We start from the raw sequence: 21,032 nt of genomic DNA, 5'->3' as shown, positions 1-21,032 counted from the left end.
TAACCTACACATCGTTGCACTCTGGGTGTGCTTGTAGATCTTTCTATCTCAATCCTTAGCTGATGGGATGAGACTTGCATCTGCCTAATGGAAATCCTTAGTGAATGTGAGACTCCTCCGTCCCTCTAGGTACTGGGGTCTGATGATAAGTCCATCCTCCGACACTCTCAAGAAGTGATCGTGATAGAACTCAATCTTGGTGTGGGAACTCTTGGTCCCCTCCCAAAAATTCCAAGATGTATGGAGCTGGAGGAGATCTAACCGTATGATACGATTAATCTCATCTCATGTGATCGACTTTGGCAGTGCATCCATGCTGTCCTGAAAGGGGGAGAGCCAGTCCATCTGAATACCCTGACTGGCAAACCATGCGGATATGCTGCATACCTAGCCCCACTCTCTGCTAACTGTTTGGATGACTCTAGTACCAACCTCGGCAGTCTCCAACTGGTCAAGGCCCAAACTTTGTGGATGAATGTCACTCTCTGAAAGATGGCATCAATCTGAATGGTATCATGGCAAACTCTACATGTACTATTTAATGGGGATTGAGGGCTTACTTCGAATCATTCCAAACTCCATGATCACTTGTAGCCACTCAAATCTCCTCCAGTCTGTCACCAAGAGATCACTCCCCCAAAAAGGTGCTGCATACATGGCAGTCGGCTTCACTAGGGTGTCAAAAAGCCAACCCTTCATCGATGGATTCTAAAAGTGCGCCTGAAAGCACTGCCTCTCCAATCAGTCCAAAGCACCCTGTCCTCATGTGAGTCATGTCAAAAATTCAGATTCTATGACTCGGGGTCTCAAAAAACTCCACTATTTGGCACGCCCTTTCTCAGTGGGTCGTTGGAGGTTGGAGAGAGATGGTGGATGAATGCAAGGTGAAGAGTAGACCTATCCTTAGCCTATTACTTGTGCATCTACCATTCAATGCACTCGAATGCACCCTTCCCTTTCCTATTGCTCATAGAACCTAGGCACGTGGGTGCACATCTCTATTAGTAAAATAAGTGTTACATGTACCAAATTTGGTGTTGTCTGAAGCGGTGGCTCCATCTTGACAAGGCCTATCTGCTCAAATGATCCACCACCATAACAATATCAGTCGGTGTCCATCAGAAATACAAACATATCTCACACCATTATATGTAATAATGTTCTAATATCTATAATTAACAAAAATGGCCATTTCTCTTGTCATGGCACGCTCAGCTTCTTGTAGGCCTTAGCATCTTTTTCTTCTCTCCTCCCATCATAAGTTGGAATGAACTCCCAACCCAATCTCGAGGGTTAGTTGAAGCTGGGGGGTGTGTAAATTGTTAAGTCCAGACTATGGAGCAGCTAGTCTCCTCAAAAATGTCAATTTCGTGAATCCTCTTGCCTTGACTCATTGAATAGAATCTCATATTCTACAACTGTTACTCACACCCTCACCCCATACGCGAAGACATATTAGAGACAAAATCGTCCCATTACCAGACCCAAGAACATATTTTCAGGTACAGCAAGAGATTTGAGGGCTTAAGTCGTTTGGTACTAATGGAATTACGACTTCAAGATTTGGCAGGGCCTAAGAATTAAGCATTGATAGATGAGGTGACATAAACATGCAAGGCATTTCACCCCTCGCCTACCCATTAGTTCGTTTCTACAATCAAGGTTATGATTAATGCATAGTGCAGTCCATAAAGACAGAGATTATTATAGAGGTTGATACCAAGGTCACCAAAGGGATTAAGGAACATGAGGCCATGCATGACAGCACACTTAAAATGAGGATCGGGGGGCTACCTGATGGCTGGAGATGGGGAAAGGGGATAGGGGTAGGAAATAGAGAAAGGGGACGGGCTGATATGGAGGGGATAGAGGAAGGGGATGGGCTGAATCTAAGAGGGGCGATATGATGGGATATGGGTGAAGGGGATGGGGTGGGGGCAAGGGGATTGGATGGGATATGAGAGTAGGGGATGGAGAAGGGGTGGGCTGAATATGGAGTTGATCATAATGTGCAGTCCAATGTAAATTACTGAAAGCATGCAAACTAGAGTCAACCCCGTGGCATAGAACAGATCACCACCAGTGGAAATTGTTTCTTTATTCGCAGTTCATGCATATCTTGGTTGAGCAAGAAACAATAAACTATGGCAACATTATCTTGTGAAGCTGAGTACAAGGAAGCCTTCACAACTACAATAGAATATGTATGGCTAAGGAGATTGATGGCAGATCTTCGACAGCCATCTACTTCAACACTCATTGACAATGCACGGAATCATGTGTTTCATGCATGCCCAAAACACATTGAGATATATTCTCATTATGTCAGAGAGAGATTGCATGCAAGAGATCTATTCACCAAGGCCCCATCCAAAAAATTTATTAAAGCTTTCCACAAAGCTTTGGGCTTACTTCCATTTGGTGATTGAGATCACTGCTTCTACACTAGGACATTGTCACTATAGGTGGGTATTTGAAATATTATAATATTTTAAAGAAGCCAATGTGATAATCAAGAGGCTTAAGCAATGGGTAAGCGCATAACTGATCAGCCCACAACACCCGGAAGCAAGAACCTGAGCTGCAAACATCCACGGTGGACCAGCCTGCCAACTAGGCCTCTCCAAACAACTCATAAATAGAGCAAGGCACTCCGTGTGCTCAGCCCGCTCTCCAAGATAGCTCACAGCTAATTGGAGCAACCCCTTGTGACCAGCCCATATCCAATCAGTTGCTCAGCTCGCGCTCCAAGATAACGATCTTGACCAGCCCGAGGGCACGTATAGACAGCTCGAGCTCCAAGGCATCAATCAGCAACAGCCCATGAATGCACGTGCAGACCTCCCTTGCAGCTTCAGCCAGCCCGTGATCACACGTTCACAATAAGGCATACACAAGCTGTTCATACACATGTGTCAGCAGCAGTCCGTACGTCACTCATCCATACAGCCGTACAATGCTACCCACAGCTTGTCAACGGGCCCGTACATCCTCGTCCATACAGCCGTACACCACTGCACGTAGCTTGTTAGCAGACCCGTACACCGTCGTACGTGCAGCCATACATCTCCCTACTGGCTTGCACCCGCAGACCATACACAGGCCGTATCAGCAGGAGCTCCAAGGCTCCGTACAGCCGTACGTCAGTGATCATGAACACTCTGTACATCCGAACAGTCGCAGGCATACATCGTTCCAGGCTCCAAAACTCTCCGTGAGTTTTGTCGTCAACCAGCCGCCTTCGTTGCCTTCCTCCTGGGACCTTCCATAGAGAGCCTTGCTAATTGCATCAAGGCATGGCAAAATGCCCCGGGCATTGAAGAGATTGTATACTATCAAGAGACGAATATTTGCAGATTATATAGAGACGATACAGATGCAGAAGTAAAGAGAAAGCATCTGCAAGAGAAAGAGGAGAGATAATCTAGAAGAGGACTTCTACTCATTCAAGCAGGAGGGAGTGTCATAACAAGAGAAATGGTCATTTTTGTTAATTATAGATATTACAACATTATTACATTATAAGTCAATTTAATGGTGTGACATATGTTTGTATTTATGATGGACACCAACTGGTATCATTATGGCAGTGGGTCATCTACGTAGATAGCGCCTGTTGAGCTAGAGCCACTGCTTTAGACAGCACATTTAACACTTATTTTATTAATAAAGATGTGGCCCTCATCATTGCCACTATCATCATAGATCATCAAAATACATCGGAGAATCCAACGCAAGATCATGAGGGACAAAGCGTCTGAGGAGGCAATGGAGAGAGAGATGACATGATAGGATTGTATTAAAGTCCTCTTGAGACCCTTAAAGAGGGGGAGAGAGTGGCTAGAAGGGAAGAGAATGGCGAAAATATCACCAAATTATATTCATTGGGCACTGTATTACCCACTTGCTCCTCTTCATCTAGAGCTAGCATCTGTTATCACAATAAACTCCTGATATCTTTTCAACTGAGGTACGGGCTAACGATAGCCAAGAACAAAGCTTTTGGACCAACTTTTGAGAAGCTTGACAAATATCTAGAAGTTCATCTTAATTATGAATGGCCAACTAGCTGCTAGCAATGTTTGAACTGCATGAATTCATTTGTGCCCTAAGGAATCAGTATGTGAAACAAATCTTCAAGGCCTATCCAAACAATTTTCGATGGCAGCAAGGAACACTGGGGTGTTCTCGTAACGAGTCTTTTACCAAAAAAGGAACTTCCAGAAAAATTAGAACAATGAATACCATATCACTTTTACCAATCTTTGCTATGGTATGAGGCATTACCAAATATTTATGCATAGAGCCATCACTCAAAGCGGGTTATAATTCAGCCTTCCCAAAAAGAGGAACACAGTATCATGGAGAATATGAAACTATCTACTGCTTAAAGCCAAGGAAGCATTTGACAAGACAACCTAAAACTAAACATTTAAATTCTTAAAAATGTCCATGTGCTTGGAATCTTCTGGTCGTAATAGAATCAGATATGGAATTTGCCATCTTGTATCTAGTAAACAACGCCAATGACAAGTATGATTCCAGAGAATTTGCATTGGAAATCCCACTAAAACAGCCTTCATAATGAAACTTCAAACTAATTACTGTAATCAAGCTGTCCACGTCATCACCAAGATGCTTGTTCAACTTATAAATTGATTATGCCTTCAGTCACACTGGCTTGGCCACATCATACATGCCATGCAAATATGATAAAATGTTCCTTCTCTCATGTTGTATAGCTCAAGAGCACAAATAAAAGAACTCATTTGAGAACATCTGTCAACATTTGAGATGATGGTCTGTTGGGTTGAGAACATCAAGTGCAATGTGCAAAGTCTTCAAGAAGATTCAAACAATGCAAAATGGTTAGCAAGCTTGAACCATGATTAATTTAATAGAAGGTTATTTAATGAATATACTCGCTTATCCCTTAGAAATGCTTATAGAATCAAATCACAAGAGATATAAGGTCATTGTCAAACGAAGATTAAAAAATGTCTAAAACAGTTCTCCCTTAACTAGTGCTATCATGCCCTTGAGGGAGCTGGCTCATTGGAAACTTAAAGAATGGCATATCTATCAGCTAGATACATACAGATCCGAGGCAAGGGCGTCTCCTCCTGGGCTGTCGATCCGCAAAATGGCAGCTTTAAAATTCTTTGAATCTGACAAGAAAGCCACAATAAAATCTCAGCTCAAATAGTTTTCTCAAACATGCAAGCAAGCGCTCAAATAAAAGAAGGAAAAAAGAAAACAAAGAGAAAAGGAAAATAGGTATGATGAAGGACTCTCACTCTCTCTCTCTCTTTGGCGATGGAGTGATCTCCCGTACCTTCCGTACGTAGCCTCCCGTAGCTTTCCCATCGTACCGTTCGTACCTTCCCGTACAGCCTCTCCTGTACCGTCCCTTCTGTACAGCCTCCCCGTATCTTCCGTACCTCTCCCGTACAACCTCTCTCTTGTACAACCCCTGTACCGTACCTCCTGTACAGCCTCTCCCCTACCTTCCGTACAGCCTCTTCCGTACAACCGTACATCCTCTCTCGTACCTCCCATACAGCCGTACCTCTACCCGTCAACACCTCTCCATCCTCAATATCTCCCGTCCATACCAAGTCTAATCCTAGTCTAGTTCTAGTCCTCCCTAACCCCGAGTTGGGCTAAACCCCCAACCCAACCCGGGGGTTAGGTTAAGCCAGGGGGTTCATCATACAGCCAACTATGGATTGGTCTACCCTCTCCTCCAAGTCCCCCTCAACTCCTTCAACATCCATCAGGACTCGGTACTCTACAATTGTAGCCATGACACCCTCTCCATACACACGGAATTACCAACAAGAAGGCTCAAAACGGCCCATCCTCGGGCAACAGAATCAGATTTTTTATCTGCAACAGGCAGTGAAAGAGCTACGATTGGAGCTGGCAGAAGTAAAGACCCGACTTCACATCTTGGAAGGGCCTGGTAAGTAGGCAGTAATTGATGAGGCTGTAAAATCTTGTAAGGATTCCCCCCCTACCCCGTAGCTAGTCTCTACAGTCAAAGATCTTGTTCACATTGAAGTACAAACTGCTAGGGAGTAAGTGTTTGTGGAAGTGGACAACAAAGCAAGTAAGTTTGATATCCAAGCAGAGATTAAAGAACACGAAGCTAATTGTGATAATGCGCTGAATATTAGAATAGGGGGGCTCCCAAAAGATTGGTACAAAGAGGAGGATACATATAGTGAAATATTGACAAAGATCAAATCAAGTTTACCCAACAGAGGAGGACCTTACAGAGGCAGCCCTACGGATATGGTTTGCTCATGTCCAGGGAGGGCAGCCACATCCTTCACATTTAGCCGCTGCCCTCTCTGGTATTAGCGACTTTTACTGCTCAGTTGCTTCTACCAGGAGACGAGATATTCTCAGACGTGAGATTAGTGTTCGCCAGCAGTTAGCAGCTTTGCAGAGGGAAGAGCAGAAACAGCCTTCAGATGCTTGGATTCAGGAGCGCCTTGCTGCAGGGAGGGCTCATCTGCAGTTATTGCTTGATCAGAGAGCAGAGTATGCCTTTCATGCACGGGAGTCCTTCTGGATTCAGATGGGTGGTAGAGTCAATAAACACTTTTTCTCTACTCTTGGCCCTAGACATAGTAGAGAGAGTGTATCTCAGCTTATTGACTCACATGGGGTTTTACAGACAGAGCCAGATGACGTCTTACGCATAGCTTCAGATTTCTATGCCACCCTCCTTACTGCTGATCCTGAGACACACGATATAGAGGATGCTAGATAGGCTATTTGGCAGAGTATCCCAGTGTTGGTGAATCCGGATATGCATGTTCTACTTGACGCACCTTTCACCAACACAGAGTTCAGGACTGCACTTTCAGCCTGTAAACTACTCGGTGCTTTCTATCAATTCAAACAACGGATTTTGCAGAGGCATTTGAATGAGATGATTGCGAGTTGCCAAACACATATACTTGAACTTAAGAGTTTGCAATTAAGCTGGAATTAAGACTTATACAGCTTAAACACAAAGTGACATCATTGGAGAATGCAATATGATTGAGGGGCCAAGACGGGGCCCCCCCCTTATCCAGGCTCACTTTATTCTTGAAAATGGAGATACAAGACCAAGGTGCAATGCACCTTCCAAACTGATGAACTCAGTGAAAACCTAGGACCTAGATACAGGACTCAAGAGCATATGTACAAGGTAGACAACAAAAAGGAGGACTCCAAGCTCAGGTTTCAGCTCTTGGCTTGCCCAATCCACAAGGAAGAAGCCTGCAACAATCACCACTTTCATCCAACATTAGAGACAGACACTAGTTTCTAGAAAGATAGTAGAAACAACATGAAATAGTGCTATAAATGAGATAAACTTGACAATACAGGCTCCCTTCGTGACTTGACCCTTTTGTAGATGAAGTCCTTGAATGCCTCTGAAGCTACCTTGGGTGAGGAGAGTGTGGAAATGGGGCTGAAATGAGAACAGCTTAGAAAAACAGCCTGTAGGCTAGAGAGAGAAAGCTTTTATGGAGTGATAGCTGTAGAGAGAGAGAGTGCCAATGCTGATCTCAAGGGAGATGTAAGAGAGGAGCTGCTGCTGTTCCAAAGGTGCACAGAAAGGCAGATTTCTGCAAGGGAAATGGGCTGGAACAGTAGAGAGAGAAATTCTGCAGTAGAGAGAGAAAGACTGCAGCAGGAGAGAGAAAGGGGCTGTGGCTGCTCCAGGCTAGGTGAAGGAGAGAGGATGCTGCTGCTGTTCCAGAAGAGCTGAGAGGGGGCAGATTTCTGGAGAGGAGGGGCTGGAACTGTAGAGAGAGAATGTGCTGTTGTAGAGAGAGAAAGTGCTGCTGAGGTGAGAGAATGGCCTGGGAAGAAGCTGGCTGCACCCAAGGAGCTGGAGAGGTTCTGCTGCATCATCCAAAAGGAGGGAGAAGAAAAGTGACGAAATTTTCATGTGTGGAATGAAGGGGAGAGGCCTTCTTTTATAGGCTCAGCCCCCCCCCCTAGGCCTAGAGTGGAAGGTGGACACTTGTCCCAGATTTTTGGTGGGCTGCAGTCCCAAAGAGGACAGCCCACAACCTGCCCCAAATCTACCAGATTTGGGGCCAAACACTTGGCCTGCATGCCCTGCCACTTGCCATGCATGCTGCCACATGTGTGGGACAGGTGGACTGACCTGCCAGCTCAGATTCCATGTGGCAGTCTGCCACGTGTCAGCTGCCACGTCACTCCCAAAAACCCTAAAATTTCAAAGTTGTCAGAATTTGATTCTGATCGCACCCACGGGTTCCTAACAGCTTAGACTATCTATTGACATACTCTAAGGTCATAATTGAGCCATACTGAGCTCATTTGTTTGTCGTCTTATCTTGTATCTTCATTACTCTTGGCATGCTGCCAGGCCCACACCCAAAGCTCAGGGAACATTCTCTTGAATGGTTCCTAGGTCGGTATGCAATCTGTGCATTTGATTGGTCCCATGTTTGGGTACTCAGGTGGGGTGTGGTTTCTAGATGTCCCTCTCAAAGAGAGGCCATCACTCTTGTGGGTCACTAATGCCCATAACCCCAAGCAAGGGGGTCCACCCTCAAATGCTAGACCTAGTCCCCATTGTCCGTAACTGAACAGAAGGAAAACATTTCATTTCTTAATAAGCATACTATTGAAAAACAAAAAGAAATAGTACCAAGCAAGTGGATACATGTTGAAGCAGGATGACACAGCCCTTCACAAGGGCAAGTGCCCAGGTTTAGATGGCCTCACCCCGTCTTTTTTCATTGCATTTTGGGATATGATTGGAGACTATATTACTTCAGCCATGCAGGTCATTTGGGACTCTGGCGAGATGCCTGAATCGCTTACAGAGGGCCTCATCCACCTTATCCCAAAAGGAGGTAGCAGAAATTTATTGTCCCAGTGGAGGCCTATCACACTTCTGGGGACTTGTTACAAGATTCTGGCCAAGGCTATCAGCCTCCGATTGCAGCCACTTCTCCCTGATCTTATCCATGACACTCAGATGGGATTTGTGCATGGCAGAAGTATTTTTGATAACATTTTTTCTTTCTGGGAAGCTTCAGAGTGGGCCATGCAGAGTGGCCAGAATCTTGCCATTCTACTGTTGGATTTTGAAAAAGCTTATGACAGAGTAGATTGGAGTTTTTTGGAGGGCACCCTTCTACGCTTTGGATTCACTGATGTTTGGATCAGAGGTGTTTCCTCTTTGTACAGATCAGCCCATAGCCAGGTACTTATTGGTGGGGTAAGGGGTGAGAGATTTCAGATTTCGAGATCAGTCCGTCAGGGATGCCCCCTTGCTCCTTTCCTTTTTTTATTCGTGGCCGAAGCTATGAGCATCTATGTTAGATCTCAAGCTGACATCTTTGGGCTGAGACTTCCTATCAGAAGAGAAGAGAAGCTGCTTGACAGTGAGTTGGCTGATGACACAGCGATTTATTTGGATGCCTCTCCACAGACATTGACTTCTTTCAGGACAGCATTGGATTTATTTTGCTTGGCGGCAGGGGCGCAGATAAATTAGCATAAATCCAATGGCTTTTGGATCAGTGATGAGGACACTCCAGTTTGGGGACTTGACATAGGGTTCACTTGGGTTCAGAGGGGTGTGCCTATCAGGTATTTGGGCTGCCAGGTCGGCTTGGGTATTTCTACCACGCAGCAGTTTGCTCCCGTGTTGGAGAGCATCAGAAGGAAGCTTCTCTTTTGGAGCTCAGCCAAGCTGGATCTTGCCTCTAGAGTTGTGGTGGTCAACCAGGTCCTCTTGGCCACGGCCTGGTTTATTTGTTCATGTTGGTGCCGTTCTAGGGACTGCATCATTCAGCTCAGAAGACCGATCAGGAACTTTCTCTGGAGTGGGCTTGATGGCACAGCAGATGCCTTAGCCAGAGTGGCTTGGGAGACCCTCATCCTCCCTACACAGGATGGGGGTCTCAATATTATTGATCCAGATTTACAGTGCAGAGCCTTACTTTGCAAGATACTGGTGCGAGGACTTATGCCACGACAAGAACCGTGGAAGGACTTTCTTATCAGCAGCATACAGAGGTGCACACCTTCCTCAGGAGGAGACTGGATGAGCAGTGTTAGATGGATCTTCACCTCAGCACACCTCAGATCACCTTCATCCCCTCTCATGGTTGCCATTCTGAAAGCTTGGGCTAGTTTCAGAAGCTCTCTTCGGAGGATTCCTCCTTCCTCCCGGGAAGAGATTGATAGGCAGCCCATCATGTGGAACGACAGTATTTTAGATGATCGTGGCAGACCACTGGGTGCCTCACTCTACATGCAGTGGGCCAGGTGGGAGAGGGGACCTGCTTCTTTGGGATCTTGGAAAGCCTTCCGTAGGCTTCCAGAGGAAACCAAGTCAAGGTTGACAGGACATCTCAGAGGGAGTGCAGGGAGGATCTTGCAGATTGAGACAGCCCTTCCAGAGGCTTGGATAGACACAGATGATATGTCTCACTACCTCCACTTGGGCAGGTACTTTCTCGAGAGGCGGGGTTCCACTTCAGGTCTTAGCCTTCCGAGATGCACAGGAGGATGCTTTGGTTTTCAGTGTCCAGGATGGTGGCAGATTGCTCAGATCTACAGATGATATATTGCTTGAGTCTGCTTTTCAGCCTATCAGGGTCGTAGGCCTTTTGATGCAGGGATCAGATTCAGAGTGGTTCTTAGACCCTGACCCCCAGTTACTCTCCACCGGGTCTTGGAGACTTTGGCTCTATGGAGGAGTTCCCATCAGGTATTTACAGTGGGACCCCGGAGAGTGGGAGTGGATTGACGCGGGTCATCGAGAGAAGACCATCCCCTTCTTTCGTTACACGGTCAGTAATGCCAGGAGATTTCAGCTCAGTAGTAGAGGCTGGAGACCCTCCAGAGTTCCTCATTGGGAGACTTTTGGTATTACTGCGGATCAGCAGAGGTACTTCTGGAGGAGGCTCTGGAAATCCCACAGGAATAGAAAGATCACTATCTTCTTTTGGCTTTCTATTCATGGAGGGATTGCAGTGAACCTTTGGAGGTCCAGATTCGGAGCAGACCCTACTTGCCCTCGTTGCCTTTCTGCTTCGGAGTCTATTCAGCATTGCTTATGGGATTGCAGACAGGCGAGATTGATTTGGATGGGGATAGCCAGGATCTTCAGTCACTTTGCCCATTCCCCACTATTTATGACTTGGGGCTCGGTGGCTTGGCTTTCTCTTACAGGACCTCAGGTTTTCTATGAGGGACTTGACTCCTCTCGGGCCATTTCGGTTCGACGTCATCGGGTTGAGTTCTGCTCGTTGGATGTGGTTCCACACCGTCCTTTTACAGCTGTACATGCCTCTGTGGATACTTCTTGGGAGATTATAGCGAGCATAGCAGCCTGGCATATCTGGAGATCCAGATGCACAGAGGCTATGGAGGGTACTCAGGTTCATCCCTCGCACACATTGGCTAGTATCTGGACAGACATCGTACACACTCTGATGGCCGTATGGACGGGTATGCAGGGGGACTCCCGTGCAGCCTCAGCTAGGAGGGCTTCTTTCTTCAGGGAATGGAAGGATTCTCCTTTCTTCTCTGAATCTACTACAGGGTTGAGATGGCACTTTCAGCCTCAGCCTTGGTTTCTTTCCACCTCACTCTGAGGGGTTTTTTATTATCCTCATGATTTCATGATGTATTCCGCTTTGAGCTTGCTCTCGCCGGTTTTTGTTCTTACTTAATAGAAGTCTTTTTCATGAAAAAAAAAAAGTTTACCCAACATCGAATGGGTGAATGATGATGAGTAGGATGATGACGACTCTAGGCCAGCTTCTATCTTGCACTATAGAGGTCATGCAATCCTTACACTGAAGTCAAAAGATATGCGGATCAAGCTTCTTCGACAATCTTACAAGCTGAAGGGCACCAAAGAATGGATAGCAGAGGAGCTTACACAAACTCAACTCAAGATTAAGGCAACTGAATTAGCTAAAGTCAGGGCTGCCAGAAAGGATGGGAAATGGGCAGTTTACCATGAAGGGGTAGCACTAATCAGAGAGTTTAAATCAAAACCAAAAGACTCTCAGTCTTAAACTGATGTATGGCTGTTTACTCTTCCAGAATATCATGTAGGTACTCTAAATAATTGGGGTTGCAATTTGCACTCCTTGGAAGCTGCCATGTGCCCTCCCTAAAGCAGATGTACTAGAGGGACGGTCTCTCTCTCTCTCTCTCTCTCTCTCTCCCCCCCCTTGTTTAAGTCAAGTAATACAATCCTGAATTCCAGGTTTGTGAAAAATGCATCGAGTGAGACCCTCATATCCTATTTCAGCAACGATGGGACGGTCTGCCATACCCTCAATTTGGTGTTGTCTCTATCAGTCCAGTAAAGTTCTGTAGTGAGAAAGGAAGCATAGTAATCTGAGGAAATATGAATGACAGTATTTAAATCTTTTTGTGATATGCCGTCAGAGTCAATCATGTGAGAAACACTTTCTTTGCCGTGTCGAGGACCAAGAGTAGAGAATAAAGTGTTTATTGACTCTTTCTCCTATCTAAGCCGAGAAAGACCCAAATGCATGATAAGAAAGCTCAGCTCTACTCTCCATACGAGTTTATAAATGAGCCCTTGCTGCAGCAAGGCACTCGTGGACCCAGGCATTTGAGAGCCTGTTCTGCTCTTCCCTTTGTAGGAATGCCAACTACTGACAAAATGGCAATTCTTGCCTAAGGATATCATGTCTCTTGGTCCTAGCAATGACGTGATAAAAAACACTAACATGAGAGAGAGTTGTTGCATGAAAAGCATCATCAATCCAACAATCTCTGCCTCTGAGCTTTAAAAAATTATTCTAGGAATCTCTCAAGAAAGTGAATGCCAACTTTCCTTCCCCCTCTTTCATTTGTAGGCAACTCCACCATGTTAAAGTCACCTTCACTTATCCAGGAATCAGCAAATACGTAGGGACCCAAGAGAGTAATTCCTTTCATAAAAGATTTTTTTTGTTGAGGGAGCAGATCTTATGTCCATCTATCAGCAATATAATTCATTGAGCCCTAGATGGAATAATGATACTGTGGCCAACCACAAGAGAGAGAATGGTAGCTAAAACTAAAATGCAAGTCTCTCCCTTGTTGCCAAGGACAGCAGGCTTAAAAGTGTGACCATAGAGCAGCTTGCCTAACTTTCTGAAATCCCTATTATCCAATTTGTGCTTTTGGATAAACAGAATATCAATGGGTCCCCTTAAGACCCCTAGTTGTAACTAATTATGTATCAGCTGTCTTCGGCGGTGACAAGGAATACCACCGAGACCCTGAATGTTATCCGCATCAGTAGGAGGAAGAAGCATGGAAGTTCTTCTCAAATCTAACTGAGCAGCCAGAAGTCCATTGGAGACAGGACAGTACTATTCTGTCTTGTCAACAGGAGTCCATGCCCTCTTCAAATGAGCCAGAATGTCAACAAAAGTGGGAGGTACAAACTTGAAAAAGGGGAGGAGCCAGTGATAAACCTGTGGACAGCCCAGAAACCGGATGAACAAACACATGATCCACCTATCCACTACGTCAAAAATACCATCTTGGAAGAGAGGACTAAAGGGCTAGCCTTAATGTTTGCCAAATCAAAGACCACCTTTAAAAATCTCTACCCAAAAGTCGAACATCCGATAATTGCCAAGAGAGGTCAAGAGGGTATGGCAAAGAGTATCCCATCTCGAGTTTGACTACTTGAAGGGTGGGATCCATGAATGCAAGCAACGAGGGTACTTTCGGGTTCCACATCTTTTTGCAACTTGCAACTCATCTTTTGAGAATAGACTGCCGATGAGGTGGAAGAAGGATTGGCTGAATGTGAAATCATTCGTCGTCTTGAAATGGGAGGCTGACTTGAAACCTTTGAAGAAAAATCCACTGCTGCGAGACCTGAAGGGAAAATAAAAGAAACCAAGGGTTGAGGGAAACTAAAGCTGAGCTAAAAAAGGGTAGGATGGGAAGAATAGGGAGAGAGGAAGAGGTGGAAAGGAGAAAGAGGGGGGGGGGGGAGGAGGGGCGGAGAAGGGGGGCTCAGAGGAGAGGGAAGGACCAGGCAGAGGGTGGCTCTACAGCCCTGTACGGGCATCGATACATACTTCACAGAAAGAGGAGAGGGAGGGCAGGGAAGGAAGTCAGAGGGGCTGGGCGCCCAGAGGAGGTGGAGAAGGAGGGCTGGGGAGGTAGGCAGAGCAGCTGGGGAAGAGGGTCACCAGAGGCGAGGGAGGGCAGGGAGGCTGGGAAGGTGGGGGGAGGGGATGGGAAGGAAGGTGAGGAGGCAGAAAGCGGACAGGCTGGTCACACAGCAGGAGGAGCAGCAGCCAACGTGAGAGCAAAAATATATTTTGCATTGTCTTCTGCTCGCGTAGTAGGGAAAAGGTCTGGATCTACCCCCAATTGGAAAATTTCAATCTCACCACAAGAACTTGAGGAAAAATTTACTCTTCAAAAATCATAAGCATTCTGAAATCTAAATTGCATTGAGTTGAAAGAGGGACAGTAATTCACTGTCACCCTGCAAAAGTTGAGGCAAAAAGAAAGGGACCTCGTACTTGTCGGATTTGCTCAATAAATTGGTCGCTGACTATGCCATCCCCAGTAGCATTGAATCCACCACGGGCACGGCTTATGCTTCCAACAGCCCTTAAAACTGCAATCTGCTCTTTCCGTCCAGACAAGTTCAATGTCCATGGATTTACCCTGGAATACTTCCTGCAAAAGATTCCGGGATGACTATCTTACATACTACAGCACCACCGGTACCTTAGTATCATATGTGCAAAGATAAACTTAAACTATGGCCATGGACAAGTAAAGAACCTGTTATCGACATATGGGACCTTGATATCATCCTTGAGTTTCAACCTTTCTTTTAGCAGCTTCTCCACCTGTAGAACCCAAATAAACCTCATAATTGAAGCAGTCAGCCATAGGACTCGTATCCCTTGCAGAAAGCAAAGGTATTCCCAGACTTATGATATATGCCTTCATAAGACTAGGATAGATCCAAGCTTACAACAAAAAAATTGCATAAAACAAGCAAAAGAACAAAGGAAAGAGAAAAAGAGACAAGGGAAGAAAGGATTTTGTAATCAACATTAAACAAATTTAAGAGTAAATGAGGGGGGGGAAAGCTTGATAAGCACCGCTACACTTATGTTGTCATCAGTACCCAAGCAAAAGCTGCCGTCTGGGTTTCAAAAGGTTATCTCTAGCTCATGCCAGGAAAAAGGAATACAATGCAAAGAAAAGTTCCTTTAGAGACTCTTTTAGGCCCTTGATCTTGTAAAATTACAGCAATAAACTATGCCACCAGCTGATTGAAAAGTGCTTTATTCACATTCATCATTTCGTGCATTGACTGCTGGCAAGGAAATGGTTATTGAGCACACAAGACTTTTTAGAATCACATTATTAAGCTGGTCTGTGATAGTGATTCATACTTCTGTACAGAAAAGTTGCTGATATTAATATCCTAAATTATCATAAACAGAAAAGGTATATCCAACTTGCAACAGAAGTACAAAAAGTGTACTCAACTTCCTCTTAGACTGATTCATATTAGTACCTTAAAATAACAATCTCCTATTGTTTTCACCTTTCTCTCCAGGTTATAAGCAAGACTCCCCTAATCCATGCAATCTTGCCAATGCAGAAGCTTACTTGCCACTTTAACAAGAGCAACTGTAGGAGACATATTGACATTTTACAAACAACTTAAAATCTATAACCTTGAAATGTACCTTGTCTTCTCCTATACAGAAATTTCTCAAAGTGACATGGATCCTTTGCTCTCAAGTCTTTCTTGCAAACACATCCATATTCAATAAATGAATGAGATCAATTGCATAATGCATGGGAAGGTAAGGAATCCTGCATCGACCCAGAAATACTTGCACTGATGTACTTTGATAGCTGGTTACCTTCACAAACACAATACATTAGATATTCACACTATCACACTAATTTTTGAGGTAAAGGTCTGTGTTCTGGAACTCACATATGCAGTAAAGATAATTGAGGCTACCAAGTTGCACCTGTTGCTCATCCCTACCCACCATTCACCACACTACATGGGGCGCTTTAGCAGAATGAGAGTGCAATCCTCCCTTGCAACTCTCCACACCTTCCTCAACCCTATGCCCAAGGCAAATAAAATAACGAACAGCCTACAGTTTTTCCATCCTTCCCTTCTTCCTCTACTGCCCTTCTGCCTTTATTCTCACCCAATGTCATCTTCCTAGCTCCTCTATCTTGAGTCATCCCCTTCCCAACTTTTGTTGACCAGTTTTCCCTAATCTCTGTTCCTTTGTGGATTTATACAAAGCTTTTGACACATGCCACGTGTCACCAAGCTGTAAATATTCTATAGTCAAAGCATAAGTTGACCATTTATTGATCAGCAGGTGATATTGAGTTGTCTTATGTTCCCACTGTAAACAACTTGGCAGATCTTTTTACGAAAGCTCTACCTCAACCTAAGTTTGAGGCTTTTTGGCAAGCTTTAAACTTAGTACCTTTTGTAACTTCATCTGTTGTACTCTGTATAGTCATAGGTTGCTATATCCCTATAGGACAAACATGTGCAACCATGACATTAGATATTTAGGTATCCTGATCCATGTCCAAGATACTTCAGCCCATACCATGGAGGGGGGTTTGTAGGCCATTCTATGGGCTATCCATAGATGCCACTTATTCCTTGGTATGTGCCTTGTAGGCCTAGTTATAGTCAGTTAGGACTATTGGTATAGTTAGTACATGTACCACCTAGGTCAATCTATTACAACATCTTGTTTTTCTCCCTCTTGCTTCCATTTTTGAGCTTCCATTGCTTGTCATTGCCAACATTTTTTAGGAAAAGCCAGAGAAGCCTCCCTTTGGAGCAAATCAAGAGGAGGGCAAAAAGAGATCTTTGAGTCCTAATCCTCTTTCCACAGATGATACATTGGGAAAGAGTAAGAAGTCTCGCCATAAGGACAACAAAAAGAGAAAAAGATCAGGTCCTCTTCCCAAGAAGAAAAAGGCGAAGCATCATCACAGTTCATCCAGTTCGTCATCTTCTTCTAGCTCTACCTCTTCATCCTCAACATCATCTTCTTCTTTTGGATCTTCAGAGCCAAAGCATAAGAAGAAGAAGAAAAAGAAGTCCGGCAAGAAGGCAGAGACTAAAGAGTTCAAAGATGGTTGCAAGTCTATGAGATTTGCCACTTACAATGGCCAGTATGGTCAAGCTGAAAAGGCAATGCAGTTCATGTGAGAGTTTGGGGAGAGAGAGAGAGCAAGAGAGTGTGAGCTTGAGAGCTGAAAGCTTGAGAGCTGAGTTGCAATAGAAGAGTGTAAAGAGTACAACTGAAAGAGCGAGAGATAAAGTTTTGTCCTAGTGACAAAACCTTAGTAGTCACTAACCATAGTTAGTGAACTAACTACGGTTAGGGGGAAAAACCTCTTAAAGAGGGAAAAGTGCCCCTAACTAGCTTATTAAATTACATTGGTCACTGCTGAATTATATCTATAATTCTAACACCCCCTTGCAGTGCCAATGTCATGTACAAGGCTGATCAATCACCAAACGGATATAAGTTCAGGGCACTGCGAAATGCCTCAAACTTTTCACGTGGTAGTGCTTTGGTGAAAATATCTGCAACGTTGTCATGTGTGGACACAAAGATCATATTGATCTCTCCTGCATGCAACTTCTCTCTGACGTAGTGATAGTGAACCTCAATGTGCTTCGTGCGAGCATGAAATACTGGATTCTTTGCCACTGTAATGGCACTCTGACTATCAGTGAGAATTGGAGAAGGATCCTCCAAACACAGATGAAGATCAGCAAATAGACGTCGCAGCCAGACACATTCAACTGTTGTTGTGAAAGCTGCCCTGTACTCAGCTTCACATTATGAGGTAGCCACTGTAGATTGTTTCTTGCTTAGCCATGAAATGCAAGATTTACCCAAAAAGAAACAATTGCCACTAGTGGACTGCCTAGTGTCATAATCACCAGCCCAATCTGAATCACTGTAGGCATGCATCTGCAAGTCACCCCCCTGGGAAATAACAAGCCAAAAGACTTCGTGCCCTGCAAATAACGGAAGATGCGCTTAACTGCCTGCCAATGCATAGTTTTTGAGCTGTGCATGTACCTGCTCACCTGAGATACTGCAAACTGAATATCAGGTCTAGTGTTGCAGAGATATATGAGGCATCCAACAGCCTGACTGTAAGATGTGGCATCAACTGATTCTCCTGCATCATGCATTGTGAGTTTCAGCCCCGGCTCCATGGGAGTGGCTATGGGCTTAGAATCATGCATGTTAAATTTGTCCAAGAGTTTCTGCACATACTTGGACTGAGACATAACAGTGCCACGTCTCTCTTGAGAGAACTAGATCCCCAAATAAAAGTGAAGCAGCCCCAAATCTGACATGTCAAAGGTGGTCTGCAAATCAACTTTGAAATCTGCAATTTTATCTTCATTGGACCCTGTGAGCAGTAAGTCATCGACATAAAGAAGAATGACTAAAATTTCCCCCCCATCCATCTTGATGTAGAGGGTGCTCTCAGTAGGACTATTGTGCAGCCCCTTGCTGATCAAAAAGGCATGAATCTTGGCATACCATGCACGAGGGGGCTGTTTCAGCCCATACAAAGCTTTGTTTAGCTTGCATACTTGAAGTGCATTTGCTGTAATTTCAAAGCCTGGAGGTTGTTTGGCATACACCTCTTCCAGCAAGTCTCCATTTAAGAAGGTTGTTTTTATGTCCAATTGATGAACATTCCACTCAAAATGTGCAGCCATTGCAATAACTGATCGGATGGTGGTCATTCGGGATGAAGGAGCAAATGTCTCCTCATAATCTATGCCCTTTTTCTGAGCATAGCCTTTAGCAACCAGCCTTGCCTTGTATCTGTCAATGGAGCCATCTGGCTTCCGTTTGACCTTGAAAACCCATCGTGTGCCAATGGCATGTTTACCTGGTGGCAAGTCTACAACATCCCAAGTCTGATTTTTTTCAATGGACTGCAACTCATCGTGCATGGCATTCATCCAATGCACATTGTCCTTTGCTTCTTCGAATGTGGCAGGCTCCTCCTCATCAAGAAGAGTACCTGCATATGCTGATTCCACTGAATTAGCACCTTCCATGTGCCTTGCTGCACTGCGAGTCCTGCCAGGTAACGGAGCATCAATTTTACTCTCCCTGAGAGTCTGTAACAGCCAGTTTGGGACTGTTTTTGCTGCATGTATGTCTGCAATTTCTTGCTGCACCACCTGTTCCACTGCCTGTGGAGGTGGCAAGACATCCTGTGGCGGAACTAAAGCATCCGGAGGTGGCTGTAAATTCTGATTTGCATCAGAAATATCAGCAGGGGAACCCAAGGCAATGGGTAGCAACCCCTCAAAGACATCCTCTGAAGAAGAAGGCATTTGAAATTCAGCCTGAGTGTGAGCTGAATTTTCTGCAAATATCACATCTCTACTGACAATGATTTTGCATGTAGCAGGATTGTAGAGACAGTACCCCTTGCTTTCTGCACTGTACCCAACAAATATGCACTTAATGGCCTTATCTGACAACTTGTGCCTAAATTCAACTGGCACATGAGCATAAGCAAGGCATCCAAAGACTCGGAAATGATCCACTGAAGGCTTTCTCCCATTCCAAACCTCATAGGGAGTTTTTGTTTTTAAAGCCTTAGTGGGAGCCCGATTTAAAATGTAATTGGCACACATCAGACCTTCAAGCCAGAATTTGTGAGGCATGTGTTTGCTTTTCATCATACATCTGTCCATCTCCATGAGAGTTCTATTTTTCCTCTCAGCTTTGCCATTTTGCTGAGCGGTCAGCCTCACTGTGAGCTGATGCACAATACCCTTGCCTTTTAGAAAAGCATCAAAATCTGCAGACAAGTATTCCCCACCTCTATCTGTGCGCAATGTATGTATCTTGAGTCCGGTTTCATTTTCAACCATGGCTGAAAAGTGTTTAAGCACCATGAACACTTCTGATTTGCACTTCAGCCCAAAGACCCAAGTGAAATTGGAGTAATCATCAATAAAGGTAACAAAGTAGAGATGACCACCCAATGATGGAGTCCTCATGGGACCACAGACATCACTGTGTATAAGCTGTAATTTGCGGACAGCTTTAACTGAACCATCCTTTTTGAAGGGGAATCTATGCATCTTGCCTAAAATGCACCCTTCACAGGCATGTGGAGGAGGTATCTCAAGAGGTGGCAATGCATCAACCATAGAGTGCTTCTGAAGTGTCATCAAGCTGTTGTAATGCATGTGGCCATATCGGGCATGCCATAATTCTGCATTCTGCATGGCAGCAATAGGGGTAGAAAATGCAAGAGCATGGGCTGCTCTTTTCTCAAACACATCAAGCTGATAAAGCCCACGCAGCAGAGTACCAGATAATCTTAAGGCATAATCATCTTCCCTGTCTCAGACAGCACATTTGTCATCCTCAAAGATGACCTGAAATCCAGCTCTGTTAAGAGTGGACACTAAAAGAAGATTCTTGGTGATACCAGGCACATATAAGACATCTGAAAGTCTGAAAACTCAGCCATCAATGGCAATAAGCTCAACATCTCATGTGCCACGTACTGAATATGATGAGTTATTGGCACAAGTGAATTTCTTACCAACGGGAGGTGGATGCAAAGAAGTAAAAAGACACTTCTAGAAGTGATATGCTTGGATGCACCGCTGTCAAAATACCAAGTGTTCATTGTTTCATTGACACGGAAAGCAGATGCATCCGTAGAAGAGTCATAACTGCAAGTCAAAAATGCATATGTATCATCATTACAAGTGGCTGTACTATCCCGAGCATCTGGAGCAGCCAGCCTAGAATCTGAAATGCAAGATAAAAAGGCATAATCCTGTCCAACAAAGTTGGCTGTAGCATCCCCACTGTCAGATGCATGAGCAGCTGAATCTGAAACAGCCATACCGGAGCTGCTTTTCTTCTCTTTTGCAAGCCTTTTCC

At 44.7% G+C, this 21,032-nt stretch overlaps 1 protein-coding gene across 1 annotated transcript in view; it reads right to left on the bottom strand.

Annotated features, from left to right (window-relative positions):
* Positions 1 to 21,032, bottom strand: part of SPPA (signal peptide peptidase) — a 126,202-nt gene that overhangs the window by 44,529 nt on the left and 60,641 nt on the right. The window contains exons 7-9 of the mRNA XM_087389331.1: positions 14,845 to 14,912; positions 14,570 to 14,736; positions 5,099 to 5,168 (exon numbers count right to left, since the gene is read on the bottom strand). Coding sequence (XP_087245457.1) covers positions 5,099 to 5,168; positions 14,570 to 14,736; positions 14,845 to 14,912 — 305 coding nt within the window. The remainder of the gene's footprint in view (positions 1 to 5,098; positions 5,169 to 14,569; positions 14,737 to 14,844; positions 14,913 to 21,032) is intronic.

The sequence above is a fragment of the Dipteris shenzhenensis genome, chromosome 18 (assembly GCF_047967505.1).
Source record: "Dipteris shenzhenensis isolate YYH24624 ecotype China chromosome 18, Dip_SZ_1.0, whole genome shotgun sequence".
In the NCBI taxonomy this organism is placed as follows: domain Eukaryota; kingdom Viridiplantae; phylum Streptophyta; class Polypodiopsida; order Gleicheniales; family Dipteridaceae; genus Dipteris; species Dipteris shenzhenensis.
Note: the sequence above shows the minus strand (reverse complement) of the source record. Positions and strands in the feature narration are given on the sequence as shown.